Source organism: Oreochromis niloticus, linkage group LG23 (genome assembly GCF_001858045.2).
Source record: "Oreochromis niloticus isolate F11D_XX linkage group LG23, O_niloticus_UMD_NMBU, whole genome shotgun sequence".
Lineage (NCBI taxonomy): Eukaryota > Metazoa > Chordata > Actinopteri > Cichliformes > Cichlidae > Oreochromis > Oreochromis niloticus.
The window spans coordinates 26,725,553-26,741,337 of NC_031986.2; the positions used below are offsets into that span (position 1 = coordinate 26,725,553).

At 39.8% G+C, this 15,785-nt stretch overlaps 1 protein-coding gene across 2 annotated transcripts in view; it reads left to right on the top strand.

Annotated features, from left to right (window-relative positions):
- The window catches only part of LOC100701774 (NLR family CARD domain-containing protein 3), a 78,788-nt gene extending 64,059 nt beyond the window's left edge, over positions 1-14,729 (top strand). For both annotated transcript variants that reach the window (XM_025903344.1, XM_019365344.2), the window contains 4 exons: positions 12,170-12,343; positions 13,049-13,204; positions 13,567-13,613; positions 13,789-14,729. In XM_025903344.1, coding sequence (XP_025759129.1) covers positions 12,170-12,343; positions 13,049-13,204; positions 13,567-13,613; positions 13,789-14,327 — 916 coding nt within the window. In that variant the 3' untranslated portion in view covers positions 14,328-14,729. The remainder of the gene's footprint in view (positions 1-12,169; positions 12,344-13,048; positions 13,205-13,566; positions 13,614-13,788) is intronic.
- Positions 14,730-15,785: the final 1,056 nt, after the last annotated feature.

Below are 15,785 nucleotides of genomic sequence, written 5' to 3' on the forward strand. Positions count from 1 at the left end.
AAGAAAAAGAAGACAACTGACCCAAAACCTCAGTAACATAAAAATGAAACAGGATCTTATTGATTTACTGCAAAAGGACTCAAGAAGTGAACGTTATCAGGCCTTGTTCCAGTTTTTTAAAGAGGGTAAATTGTTTGGGAGGATTTGAGTTTATGCATTTATTTATTATGGGCAACGTTCCGGTCCACACCCCATACCAGTTGGTGGCGGTAATGCACCACTCGGTTGTTTGTCAACTGCCAATAAAACTTAGAAGAAGACGACGAAGTAAACGCAGTTGATCGTCTCCGTGTGAAGTAAGGGACGCAGTCTCTGTAATGTTTTTTTAAGTTAACATCAGCTGTGTGGAGCTTAGTACAAGTACAAATCTGCCGCTGCATAGTTCACGGTAACTGAAGGCAGCTTTTCCTGCCTCCATCAGTCTGTGGAGGAGGCGGAGACGAGCCGCTAGATTATGTCGCTATTTTCTGGAGCGACTGTGTTGATATATTCACGCCACAGATCTGGGTGGAGTAAATACTGTTAGAGCGGGGCTTTAATGTTCGAACGATCAGCTGGAGGTGACTTTGCTGTTAGATGTGATTAAATGAGCCGTATTTCGTGAAGTGGCTAAAAGGCCTGCTTGAATTTTTTTTGCTCCTCTATTCTGGGTATTACCGTACCTCAGTAAACAAACAGACATGGGAGGAAGTTTGTACTTTTTTGAGTTCCCCTTCATATATTATGTGGAAACTGGTGTCTACACGACAGAGCTAGAGTGAAATTAATTAAAATATATAGACAGAAATAACTTAAACACTACAGCACATTAAAAAGAGGAGAATTTGATTCAACAGAGTAGATCGGGGTGTCAAACTCCAGGCTCAAGGGCTGGTGTGATGCAGGTTTTAGATGTGTGCTTGATCCAACACAGCTTATTTAAATGACTAAATGACCTCCTCAACATGTCTTAAATTTCTCCAGAGGCCTGGTAATAAACTCACCCAGGGTGATATGTCTTTGTTTAATGTTGTCGGGACTTTAACTTACAAATCTAAAGTCACTTGGGATGACTTTTTTTAGTGCTATAAAAATAAAATTGCATGAAATTAAATACAAAGCCACCACTCTGGACATTTACACTCTCAGAGTGCTTCTTGTTACTTAAGGCAGCTGGATTAACTAAGGTATTTTTGCTGGTTCAATAAGAGTAAGCTTTAAAGTTTGTGGGATACAGCCTGCTAATACAACTAAATGAATCACATTTGAAATTGGGAGACTGTTTAACACCAAGACTCCTTTGAACCGTATTGTAGGCGTGGGGTTTGATGGGTAGACTGATGGTTTGGATGAAGTAATTATTGTTAGTGCAGACTGATCATTAGGAAGAAACAGTCCAAATAAATATCACTAACCCCACACCATGATGTTCCCAGTGCCAAACCTCACTGTTGGTGTGGTGCTTTGGGGGTGATATGCAGTGCCTTTTGACCTCCAAACATCGTCTGTATTATGGTACCCAAAGAGTTCATCATAGTCTTATCCTAACAGAATATTGTGGCGGGGTGTGGTTGGTGGCTCGGTTGCAGGGGAGGAGTGGAGCAGCGGGTTCAGGGTGTGGTGTCTGGGAGCCTGGTTTGTCGACAAGCCTTCTAATCGTGCCTTCCCTGTTTCTGTAGCGGCCGGGCCGGAGAGAGGAGAGCTGCTGGAGCAGAGCACCAGAGCCAGAGCAGCGTGCACTGGAAAGTGCAACGAATGAAAAGAAGTGATTGTGTCAGAATAATAAGAAAGCAAAAGCACACCCACGGAATCGTGTTGGGTCCTTTTGGAGTTACAGATTATCACAGACTTGTCTAAATGTTGTTCGGAAATTTTTTTAAACACCCTTCAACATGCTTTTGCTTGGTAATGGAGTCTTGCATGGTCGGTATGCATTCAGGCCATCGTGGTTGATTGCATTACTTATTGTTTTCTTTAAAAACTATACGTGCTGATTCCAGGTCCTTGGCTCTTGAGAAAGCCCTTTGAATTCTTTTCATTCCTCTGTCTGGAATCTTGTGGGGAGCACCTGGTTGTGGTCAGTTTATGGTGAAATGATGCTCTTTCCACTTGTGGCTAATAGGCCAACAGTGCTCACTGGAACCTTCAGATTCTTCTCTAACCTGTACCATCAGCATGTTTTGCAAGAATTAGGTTGCAAAGGTCTTGCGAGCTAATGAGACACCTGTTTATAGGCCATCAGTTGGGACTAAACCAGCTGATATTAATTTGCACTAAGTGGCAAATAACTAATGACTGATAGATTTCAGCTGGTGTCATGACTTTCCATTCCTTTTTGCACCTCCCTTTCTTCATGTGTTCAAAATTTTCTCCGTGTCATTTCTCATTATTGCACATCATTGACGGACATCTTTTGATTTCTCTGCATGTGTTTACTAGATACTAGATTGTTACCAGCAGCTGATCAGAAGTTCATGTCTATAGCCCATTTAGAAATATATTTAGAGAATTAGTGACACGTTCATTAATAATTTACTCGCTGTATTTCCCCATTACAGTGTAGATGATTATTTTAAAATGATGTTTTATTAAGAAATGGTAAGACAAAAGAGCAAATCAGGAAAAATGATCAAATTTTCCCTTTTTATTCCCCATGTCAGGAGTTATGGACCAGTGTGAGGACAGAGAGGAGGGAGTCCCTCCCCCTAAAAGAGCCCGAATGAGCCAGACCAAAGCTCAGAGGTGAGATGACGATTTCTAACTGTTCACGACTCTTCTCCCTGTCACAGCTCAGCACTCACATCACTGCTCCATCATTATTCTGCTCTGTCTATGTTGTTTTAAAGCTTTGAACCTGGACTAGAAACAGGATCTGAAACTCAACCTGGAACCAGCGACGCCTCAGTTGAACGTGTCATTTATTTTAATAAAGAGGAGCAGATCGAAGCTCAGAGGTGAGAAGACCATCTCTAACTGCCTATGAATCCTCTCCATGTCACAGCTCAGCACTCACATCACTGTAACTTTGTTATTCACAAACGAAAATGTGGAATTTAACATGAAGTTGAAAAATTTAACTTTGGACTGAGTAAATTTTTTGTCCGTCTTGTGGACATTTATGACAGGTGCAGGAAATTTACATGATTAATACATTTAAACATTTTTTGTGTACAAATATTAACGTTGTTGTTATCAACATAATACATATGAATACATGTGGTTTATAAACAAACGTGATATATTATGTGGTAGCTGACTGATTTATTCAGTATATGTATTAATTGTTTTTATTTGACATTTTCCTGTTTTTCTTTAACTGGTTTTATTTATTTGAGTTAATCAGTTTTTTTATTTGTAACCAGGTTAAAATTGCCATTGATTAAAATGTGTTGAAATATTAAAAATGTTTAAATCAATTTTAAAATGTAAAATAATAATAACAATAAATTTTCGGTTGAAAGTTGAAAAAACTAGAGAACAGACTGAGTCAGAGCTGAAAACTGATATTTTAACAAATATACAGCACAGTGTGGCTCTTTGACTGCTGATATGAGTGAATGGAGATCAGTCTGTTTTTTTTTTGTCACCTATATGCCAGTAATTATTCAAAAAAGAGATTTATATATTATTTATACATCTATATAATATTTATTTATTGCACTTTTGATTTCAGTGTTCAGAGTGTAGTTGTGGTCACGTGCCCCTTTTCTTTGTAACCATACTTTGGAGCAGTGTCTCGAATCATCTGTGCTTCTGAAGCTCAATACAGGGTTGAAACATCTCTTTCAAGCTGCCCGTCCCTTTTAAATACTCAGTGGTGAATATAAAATGAAGCACAGGTGTGAGAGAAAGGTAAGCAACTCCAACCACAGGCAGATCCTACAAGGACACACCAGCCTACATTTCCAAGAAAGAGATCACAAGAGAAAGTAGAGAAAGAGAAAACCCCAACCTGCACTGACAGTGACAGAATATTTAAGGGGAAAAAGTCATAAACATGATTGGACGAACATAATGTGAACCACTTGTTTATGATTTACTCACAGAGTTAACTGGAGGAGCTCAGATGTCCCCAGTGGTGACTTTGCCCAGCAGGATCAAGCAAACCTGGACTCCCTATTTACAGTCTGTGCATATATAACTGCTTTTACATGTTTACAGTAATCTCCATTCTGCACTGTCTATTTCACCAGAAATTCTCATTAGAACTAAGTGACATAACTTTGCCTGAAATTCTTGCAAATTTATTAAATTAATTAATTAATTAATTAAAAAACCCACATACTGATTCAAACCCTTTGCTCAATACTTTGTTCATGCACCTCTGGTGTCATAGTCAAGTCTTTTTGAATATTATGCTACAAGCTTTTTGGGGGGATCTGCAGAACCTCTCAGGCTACTTCAGGTTGGATGGGGAACATCGTTGCGCAGCCATTTTCAGATCTTTCTAGTTTAGGTTTGGGCTCTGGCTGGGCAGTCAAGTACATTTACAGAGTGGTCCCAAAAGCCACTCATTTAATATCTTGTTTATTTGCTTAGGTTCGTTGTCCTGTTAGAAGATGAACCTTCGCTCCAGTTCAGGATTTTTTGGAGCTGGTTATCATCAAGGATATCTCTGTACATAATTGCATTCATCTTTCCTTTGACCCTTATTAGCCTCCCAGTTCCTGTTGCCAATAATCATCCCCACAGTATGATGTCACCAGCATACCTCACTGTAGAGATGGTGTTGGCCAGATCATGAGTATTGCCTGGTTTCCTCCAGACATGATACTTGGCATTTAAGTCAAAGAGTTCAATCTCTATATTATTAGACCAGAGAGTTTTGTTTCTCACGGTCTGAGTCCTTCAGGTGCCATTTGGCAAACTCCAGGAAGGCTCTCACATGACTTTTACTGAGGAGTGGCTTCCATCTGGCCTCTCTATCATACAGGTCTGACTGATGCAGTGCTGCAGAAATGGTTGTTCTTCTGGAAAGTCCTCCTGTCCCCAAGGAGCAATACTGGAGCTCTTTTAGAGTGACCATCGGGTTGTTGGTGACCATTATTGATTATGGAGGTCACTATGATCACTGGGACCTTTAATGCTGCAGAAATTTTTCTTTACTCTTTCCTAGATCAGTGCCTCAATACAATCCTGTCTCAGAGGTCTACAGGCAATTCCTTGTACTTCATGGTTTCGTTTGTGCTCTGAGATTAACTGTCCACTATGGAACCTTACATAGACACGTGTGGGCCTTTTCAAATAATGTCCAATCAACTGAATTTGCCACAGGTGGACTCCGACCAAACGTATGATCAGTGGAATCAGGAAGCACCTGAGCTCAAGTTTGAGTTTCATTGCAAAGGCTATGAATACTTATGCACATTTCTTTTTAATGAATTTGCAAAAATTTGAAGCAAACTTTTTTCACTTTGTCATTAAGGGGTATTGTTTGTAGAATCTTGAGGTATAAAATTAATTTAATCCATTTTGGGAAAAGGTTGTAATATGAAAAATGTGGAACAATTAAAATGCTGTGAATACTTTTCAGATGCACCATCAATGTGAACTAGATTTATTGCAGAATTACTTTATTAATCTTATTTGATAATCATTTTCTAGGAACACATGGTGGAGCTAGCTTCAATCTTAAATCTAAGCTGAAGCAGAAGTTCCAGTGTGTGTTTGAGGGGATCGCTAAAGCAGGAAACCCAACCTTTCTGAATGAGATCTACACAGAGCTCTACATCACAGAGGGAGGGACTGCAGAGGTCAATGGTGAACATGAGGTCAGACAGATTGAAACAGCATCCAGGAAACCAGACAGACCAGAAATACCAATCAGACAAGAAGACATCTTTAAAGGCGCCACTGGAAGAGATGAACCAATCAGAACAGTGCTGACAAAAGGAGTGGCTGGCATTGGGAAAACTGTCTTAACACAGAAGTTCATTCTGGACTGGGCTGAAGGCAAAACCAACCAAGACATCCAGTTCATATTTCCATTCACTTTCAGAGAGCTGAATGTACTAAAAGAGGAAAAGTTCAGCTTGGTGGAACTTGTTCATCTGTTTTTTACTGAAACCAAAGAAGCAGGAATCTGCAGCTTTGAAGACTTCCAGGTTGTGTTCATCTTTGATGGTCTGGATGAGTGTCGACTTCCTCTGGACTTTCACAAAACTGAAGTCCTAACTGACACCAGAAAGTCGACCTCAGTGAATGTGCTGTTGACAAATCTCATCAGGGGGAAACTGCTTCCCTCTGCACATCTTTGGATAACCACACGACCTGCAGCAGCCAGTCAGATCCCTCCTAAATTTGTAGATATGGTGACAGAGGTCAGAGGTTTCACTAGACCACAGAAGGAGGTGTATTTTAAGAAGAGATTCCCAGACAAGGACCAGGCCAGCAGGCTCATCTCCCACATCAAGACATCACGAAGCCTCCACATCATGTGCAACATCCCAGTCTTTTGCTGGATCACTGCTACAGTTTTTGAGGATGTGTTGAAAACTAGAGAGGGAGGAGAGCTGCCCAAGACCCTGACTGAGATGTACATCCACTTCTTGGTTGTTCAGGTCAAAGTGAAGAAGGTCAAGTATGATGATGGAGTTGAGACAGATCCACACTGGAGTTTGGAAAATACAAAGATGATTGAGTCTCTGGGAAAACTGGCTTTTGAGCAGCTGCAGAAAGGAAACCTGATCTTCTATGAATCAGACCTGACAGAGTGTGGCATCGATATCAGAGCAGCCTCAGTGTACTCAGGAGTGTTCACACAGATCTTTAGAGAGGAGAGAGGACTGTACCAGGACAAGGTGTTCTGCTTTGTCCATCTGAGTGTTCAGGAGTTTCTGGCTGCTCTTCATGTCCATCTGACTTTCATCAACTCTGAAGTCAACTTGTTTAAGGAGCAACAAAAAACATCCCATCAGTCTGAAACAGATAAACACTTCTACCAGACTGCTGTGGACAAGGCCTTACAGAGTCCAAATGGACACCTGGACTTGTTCCTTCGTTTCCTTCTTGGTCTGTCACTGGAGACCAATCAGACTCTCTTACGAGGTCTGTTAAACCAAACAGGAAGTAGCTCAAAGACCAATCAGGAAACCGTCCAGTACATCAAAAAGAAGATCAATGAGAATCTGTCTGCAGAGAAAAGCATCAACCTGTTCCACTGTCTGAATGAACTGAATGATCGTTCTCTAGTAAAAGAGATCCAACAGTACTTGAGATCAGGACGTCTCTTCACAGATAAACTGTCTCCTGCTCAGTGGTCAGCTCTGGTCTTCATCTTGCTGTCAGCAGAAGAAGATCTGGATGTGTTTGACCTGAAGAAATACTCTGTTTCAGAAGAGGCTCTACTGAGACTGCTGCCAGTGGTCAAAGCCTCCAAGAAAGCTCTGTAAGTTATTGTCAAGTTAACATTATTTTAATACATTGCTCTGGTTCAGTGATAGGGGGGGGAAAAAAAACTTGCCTTCATGTTTATGTCTTTTCAGATTGAGTGAGTGTTTCCTTTCAGAAAGAAGCTGTGAAGCTCTGTCTACAGTTCTCAGCTCTCAGTCCTCTAGGCTGAAACAGCTGGAACTAGGCAACAATGACCTGCAACATTCAGGAGTACAGCTGTTATCAATTGGATTGAAGAGTCAACACTGCACACTTGAAACTCTCAGGTCAGAGCAACTCACACTTTGTTTTTTTTATGGTTTTTAGATATTTATCAGGTTTCAGATTCATAAATTTCTTTAAGTTACAACAAGTACAAATCAGTTACAAGGTAATTAAAGACAAGAAGCACAGGTACAGCAACATAGAGCCTAGTGGAAAACAAGCAAAAAACAAACAAATAAAATATAATGAAAAAAAGTAAGAATTTATTGTTTTGATTTTACTTATCTCTGAAGATAAAAGTAGCTTAAAACCATTCTTATATTTTGGATTCAAGCAGCTTTCGATACCATCTCCCACCACATCCTTCTTCATAGATTAGCATCTGTTAGCGTCAGTGGTACAGCACTTGCCTGGTATATCTCTCTGGCCGTTCACAGTTTGTTCAATTACTCACTCAGAGATCACTGTCTACTCCAGTTAATTCCTGTGTACCCCAAGGCTCTGTCCTGGGTCCTTTACTTTTTTATTATCTATCTCCTACCCCCAGGTAATATTTTCAGGAAACATAATAGCCAGTTTCACTGCTATGCAGATGCCACCCACCTCTACTTATCTTCCAAACTCACAGCTACTCTCACACCCACATCTTTTTCTAAATGTTTAAGTGAAATCAAGGTTTGGTTCACTCACAACTTTCTTAAACTTAAGGACGATAAAGAGTATATGGTTGGGGTGGCTGGAATCAGAGAGGATCCAGTGGGCCTTCTTCTTACAACCCTATCTGTAGAGGTCCTGGATGGCTGGCAGTTCAGATCGGGTGATATGTTGGGCTGATCTGATCACCTTCCATAGAGCTTTATAGTCCAGAGCATTACAACTGCCATAAACTCTAGCAGTCACGCAGTAGAACATGGGAATAGAGCAGCTGGGAGAGAATTCAGCATTAATGAATCAGTGGTACGGAAGTGGAGGAAGCAAGAAGAATGAGTTGAATAAAGTGTGACTTATCTGACTGTTTGGTTTCACTTAATGTACCTTAAAATCAGGTGCGCCTTATGGTCCAAAAAATACGGCAGCTTATCTTTCTTGTAGAAATGTGCACCTAAGAAAAAAAGTTAGGCGCACCAGTGCAACCGTGGCAAAAAGTTAGTCTAGAGCCCTGCTCTGACCACATGCCTGTAGTATTTGAGTTCCCTCTTTCATGTCAGCCTGTCAGACCTGATATACCCAAATACCAATCTCGCATGATTACCTCAGATACAGCTGATTGTTTTGGTTGTTCTTATAAAAACTCTAATCCTGCCTTACTTTCTAATAAGTCCTCTCACTTGAGCACTGACAGCCTACTTTCTCTGTTTAATTCAACCTGCTTGGAAATACTTGATTCCATTGCTCCACTCACAAGCAGGTGTCTAAAACCTAAAACCCGGCCTTGGTTGAATAAGGATACCAGAGAAATCAGACAGGTGTGTAGAAAAGCTGAGCGAAAATGGAAAAAGGACAGACTTCAGGTATCGTTTGACTTACTAAGGCTACGTTCACACTGCAGGTCTTAATGCTCAATTCCGATTTTTTGACCAAATCCAATCTTTCTTTTTGTCTGGTTGTTCAAACTACAAATAAAATGTGACAGCAAACGTGCTCTAGTGTGAACTGTTCATGGCCCTCAAAGCGGCCCGCTTCATTTGTTGGTGTGACAATGATTATGAAGCCAAATGGAAGAATTTAGAAAAATCAGTACAAGGAAGAGAAATTCAAAGCCTTATAGGAGACAGAAAATAAACAATGAGAGTAATTAAACAGCTGAATTCAGTCACTCAGTTTACGCTTAAAATATGGTTTAACCTGATACGAAAATACAAACTAGAAAAAGAGCTTGGATTAATCCGATGGATAGCCTATGATAAGGGTTTTACACCCGGTTCTATGGACCAAAGATTTAAACAGTGGATTCCTACTGGATTAACAGCGATGTGTACACTAATCAAAGATGGGAATTTTATGAGTTTCCAGGAGATTAAACAAAAATATGACCTAAGTAATCAAGATCACTACAGATATTTACAGATTAGGGACTTTTTAAATAAAGAAGTAAAACATAGTGTAGATCTGGATAAAAATTCGATAATTAAAACCATAACTGAAGTTTACAAAGCAAAAAAAATTAGAATAATTTCTACAATTTACAAGCATATAATGGAGGCAAGAGGGTGTACGACAACATATGTAAAACAGAGAGAGTTGGGTGATGAATGATGATGAATGGTCACAAACCTGGAAAATACAGCAGTCAACAACATCATCACGTGCCTGGAGACTGCACTGCTGGAAAAATGTAATTAGATTTTTTATAACACCCAAAATTAAGAACAAACATACTTCATTACCACAACCGTGTTGGAGGGGCTGTGGAGAGGTAGATGTGAATCATTCCCATGTGTTCTGGTTCTGTCCCAAGATTACAAAATTTTGGGCAGATGTTCATTTAGTTATAGGTAAAATTCTGGGTTATGCTGTATCTAAGACTTGTACATTATTATATTTTGGTGTCATTACGGGAAATGGGATGAAAGAAGATGGATACATATTGAAAATTATGCTTGCTGCCTGTAAAAAGGCAATTACAAGAAAATGGAACAAGATAGACCCACCATCACAGGACGAATGGATAAAAACATCACACATCGCACAGGGTCAAAAAAGTCGGATTTGATGCGCTTTCGCCTGCAGTGTGAACGTAGTCTTAGAGAATTTTTGTTAAATTATCAGAAAGGCTTAAGAGCAGCAAAAACAAAATATTTCTTTAACATTGTGTCTAATAACTGTCACAAGCCTCATATTTTATTTGGCATTATTAATTCAGTTCTCAATCCGCCTGTTGCTGCACCCCAGGTAGCATCAAAAGCAGCATGTGAAAACTTTCTTCAGATTCTTCATTAATAGGATTGCAGATATTGGGTCTCATATTATCTTTGCTGCTACTGACTCATCTGTTCATACACCAGCTTCGGTTGCTTTTGACCATTTTGAGCCCGTGCCCTTTTCATTACTGAATGAAGTAGTCAACAACTTGAAACCCATAAGATGTACTTTGGATATTGTTCCATCTCGTTTACTAAAAGAAGTTTTTGGCACTGTGGATATGAGTTTGCTTTCTATTGTCAGTAGCAGTCTTCGGTTTGGGTGTGTCCCTGCTGACTTCAAACATGCTGTGGTGGAACCTATTCTTGAAAAACAAAACCTGGATCCAGCAGTTTTATCCAACTACAGACCAATTTCTAAATTGCCTTTTCTTTCTAAAGTCCTGGAGAAAGTTGTCCTTCTTCAGCTCCAGACCTTTATTAGTGAAGCATTAGTGAAGTATTTCAGTCTGGTTTTAAAGCACTCCACAGCACTGAAACCGCTCTTTTAAAAGTTTTTAATGACCTTCTAACTTTTACTAACTTGGGAGATTCTGCCATTTTAATACTATTAAACCTCAGTTTGGTACTGGGCCGCGAGAGTTGAGGCTCGGGTGTGAAATCTATGGTTTTCAGGGTTTTTATCGCTAACTCTGTTTCCCTGGGTCTTTTCCAGTGTTGTAGTTGTGTGTCTTATTTTGAAAGAAATATTTACACATTACCATGGCGACTAGAGAGCATTGAGGGGCAGAGAGGAGGATGTTGCTCTCAATGTTGTTGGTGCATTTCAGGAGGACGCTGCCAATAAAGTTACACAATATCACAGTGAATTCCCGTTTATTATTATATTCGCAAAATACCAGTTTTTGTCTTGCTTGTATTATTTTATTTTGTTGCATTTATCCGCAACACCTTAAAGGCCGGTCCGTGAAAATATTGCCTGACATTACATTTTTAAAAAACATGGCATCCCATTCCATTGTAATGCAGACGACTCACAGATTTACCTGCCACTGAAACGTTGACCTGTGAGTCCACTGAAGGTTTTGCTAGATTGTTTGGAGGATGTTAAGGCATGGATGGCTTTAAACTTTCGTAACCTAAATGAACAGAAAACAGAGGTGATTGTGTTTGGTCCCTGTGACCACTGCAACTTTGGCCCCTTAGAAATTCATGGGAAAAAAAATCTTTGCGAGGAACCTAGGTGTGATTTTTGAGTCTAATCTAACATTTGATAAACATCAATGCTGTAATCAAGTCCAGTTTCTTTCATTTTCGACTACTTGCTAAAGTGAAGCCATTTCCCTGTTTTAGAGACTTTGAGAGAGCTATCCATGTCTTCATTTCATCTCGCCTCGACTAAAGCAGAGGAGATCGGGCCTTTGCTGTGACTGCTCCTAAATTGTGGAACAAACTGCCCCTTCACATCAGGACCTCCCCAACATTGGAGACTATTAAAACCCGTCTGAAAACCCATTTTTATTCCTTAGCTTTCAAATCAGAATGAGTTTGTATTTCTTTTATTTATCTTATGTCTTACTCAACTTCTAATTTTATGATTCTTTTTCTTAATTTTTATCATTCCTCCCTATGTTTTTATTTCTTTTGATTATCTTAATTGTACAGGACCTTGGTCAACATTTGTTGTTTTAAATGTGCTTTGAATAAATAACTATGCAACTATATCTCTTCAGGATGAACGGCTGTAACCTCTCAGAAAGAAGCTGTGAAAGTCTGTCCTTGGTTCTTAGCTTCCAGTTCTCCAGTGTGAGAGACCTGGATTTGAGTAACAACGACCTGCAGGATTCAGGAGTGACGCTTTTGTCAGCTGGACTGCAGAGTCCACACTGCAAACTGGAAGCTCTAAGGTCAGGGTTCATCACACTGTTAAACTCATGAACGTTGTAAAATGATCTCACAATTATTACTTTTTTTAAAAATTGTTTGGATTTCGTTTTCGCTTTATTCACCCTTCAGTGTTTATGTGGCAATGATCCTCTTGCGAAACTGAATGAGTACCCTGAAGGCCATATGCTGCAATTAGTATCCAGTACACAATAACATTATTATGCTGCTCATGGGCATTGTTAGCGCCACTTCAGAAAATGTAGCTTAGACTTACTAATGAAAACCAGTCCTTATGAACATTTGAAAGGATTTTAAATACAAACAGATTTGAGATCTGTTAATCAGAAGTAAGAACGTGACCGAAGAATCAACATTTATTATAGAGTTAAATTCCATTTACATATCTATCTGTTCAACCTGTCCATTTGACTGGGAAAATAAGCATTAAACATATCTTTGCATCACTTACTGAGACGTTTGGTTCCAAACTGAATGTAGAGGTGGCATTAACAATGTTTGTGTCTAAAACTCAGTGTTTTTACTTTGCATTAAAGTTCCAAGTATCAAAATTCAGTTTCCACTGCCAAAATCTGAGGCACCCATACTGTCCCCTCTCTTGTTAAAACATTTTTAGTTACTTAAGTTTGAGTCATTAACTAAAATGTGGACCAAGTACCAGTTTCCATAAATTCTTCCCCACTTGTGGTGTTTTGTGTGTCTCACAGTCTGTCAGGCTGTTTGGTCACAGAGAAAGGCTGTGATTCACTTACGTCAGCTCTAACCACCAACACTACCCATCTGAGAGCGCTGGACCTGAGCTACAATCATCCTGGAGAGACAGGAGTGAATCTCCTGAAGCAGCTGACACTTGAGACTCTCAGGTATGGAGTGACTGGCTGCAGCCATGTACAATGTTGATAGAGGAAAAAGGGGTGGAAATTTTTTCTTTGTCCTTCAAGTGCGGGTAGTTTTTTTTTTTTTGTTTTTGTTTTTTAAAGCCGGATTTTGACATTTATATGAACAATCACACACATAGGACCTGTCTTACATGCAGAGGATTTCCCAGAAGAACACCTGGGACATTTGTCTTTATATGATTTCTCGTACGTTTTATCTGACTGGCACCATTAGGTGTCTCTTCTAAGTCCCTGTTAATAAATGATTTAACACACACAACATATTGATTTACATATTATTTATGGTGAAAGAGACTGTGCTGGTCTGACCCCCCTCCTCCTTTCAGGGTGGAGCCTGCTGGAGTCCGGTGGTTGAGACCAGGTCTGAGGAAGTGTAAGTGTGTTTTTAATGTGATTCATGAAAACAAAGCAGCACACATTCAACCATCTTCAAACTGTCACATCACTCATTCACATCTCTGATGTCAGGAGTCATTATCAAAGTTTCAATCAATGAGCAGATGATGGATCAATAACTGCAGCTGGATTGTGTTTGTTCTCTCCATCAGATTCCTGTCAACTCACAATCGACACAAACACAGTACACAAGAACCTTAAGCTGTCTGACAACAACAGGAAGGTGACACATGTGGAGGAGGTTCAGTCGTATCCTGATCATCCAGACAGATTTGATGACCGTCCTCAGCTGCTGTGCAGAGATGGTCTGAGTGGTCGCTGTTACTGGGAGGTCGAGTGGAGAGGCAGGGTTGACATTTCAGTGAGTTACAGAGGAATCAGAAGGAAAGGAGACAGTGTTAGGTGTTTGTTTGGTGGAAATGATCAGTCCTGGAGTCTGAGCTGCTCTGAAAATCGTTATTTTGTCTGGCACAATAACCAAAAGACATGTTTTTCTTCATCCTCCTCCTCCTCCTCTGTCTCTAACAGAGTAGCAGTGTATGTGGACTGTCCTGCTGGCACTCTGTCCTTCTACAGAGTCTCCTCTGACACTCTGATCCACCTCCACACCTTCAATACCACATTCGCTGAACCTCTTTATGCTGGGTTTGCGTTCAGGCCTGTTTCTTCATTGTGTTTGTGTTCTGTTTAAACATAAGAAATCTTTAGAGTCACAGATTTTCCAGGCAAACTGTTGAACAGATAATTCAGTCTGTACATTTCTGTCTCTTTCCTTTTAACTTTGTCTCTTCAGTGCTTTAAAGGTTAAAATACAAGAAAGCATTTACAAAAAAGCATTTACAATAAAACAATAATCAAGACAATAATTTGTATGAAAATGGAATGGAAAAACAAGCAAGTAGAAAGCCATAATAGGATCAGTTACTTATAAGCAAGTCTAAATAAGTAAGTTTTAATTTTAGACTTAAAAGAGTTAAGTCTAACTTAATATAGTGTCTCTGCAGCTTTGTATTCTCCCGATAGTGTGTTCCAGATGTGAGAAGCATAGAAACTAAAAGCTGCTTCTCCGTGTTTAGTTCTGGTTCTAGGGACAGTCAGTAAACTAGAGCTGGAGGACCTAACTGATCCTGGTTTGTACTAGGGCTGCCACAAACGATTATTTTGATAGTCGACTAGTCACCGATTATTTTTGCGATTAGTCGACTAATCAGATCATCCACCCATTGGACGTAAAATGTACAGCTTATTGCACCAGCATGCATCTGCTCTTGTATAACTATCATTAGCTTACAGCTTGAAGTGTTTAAGGTATGTGCTAACTAAAAATAAATTCAAGATGATAGTTTATTACATTTTAATGAAATTTGCAGATTGTTTCAGTGAAGCTTAATAAACTCATCCGTCTGTTCCTTGCTATCTAAAATATAACAGGACACCAGAGTAAATTCTCGAGCATCTCACACTTCTGATAATCAGTTGTCTGCTTGACGTTTATTCAGCTGTGTAAAAACTATAACTTTAATCTCAGCCAAACCGATTTACTCAGGAACAAATAAAACACTGAAAAAGGCCAAACAATAACATTTTTAAGTTATCGAAGTGACTTATATATCATGTTTAACCTGAGTAGCGAAAGACCGCGGTAGGTTTGAAAACGATTTGCCGGGTGTCCGGTGTTCTCACGGGCTCTAGTGAGCCTTGATCCCCGCTTAGCTATCGAGCTAGTGGGTAAAAGATGTCTCCGAAACGGAGCGCTTTTGAAAATATGTGGTGTCTTGATAAACTGAGCAGATATTTGAGGTTTACACAGCTACATTCTCGCCGGAAAATATGTTAAACGTTTATTTTGTGGCCCAGAAAGAATAATAAGAGTAATATTAAAACTAACTAGCTGCCGCGCTATGAATTCTGGGACACAGTTTCTTCTTCTTCGGGGTTCAACGGCAGCTGGCATCCTTGTGCATGCAGTGCTGCCATCTTCTGTTTCAGTCCGTTATTACACTCTTAAATCCTACTACTTATTCCTGCATCTTTTTGGATCTTACAAAGCTTCAAACGACGCGTCGACTATTAAATTAGTCGTCGACGATTTTGATAGTCGACGTAATCGTGACTAGTCGACTAGTCGTGGCAGCCCTAGTTTGTACCA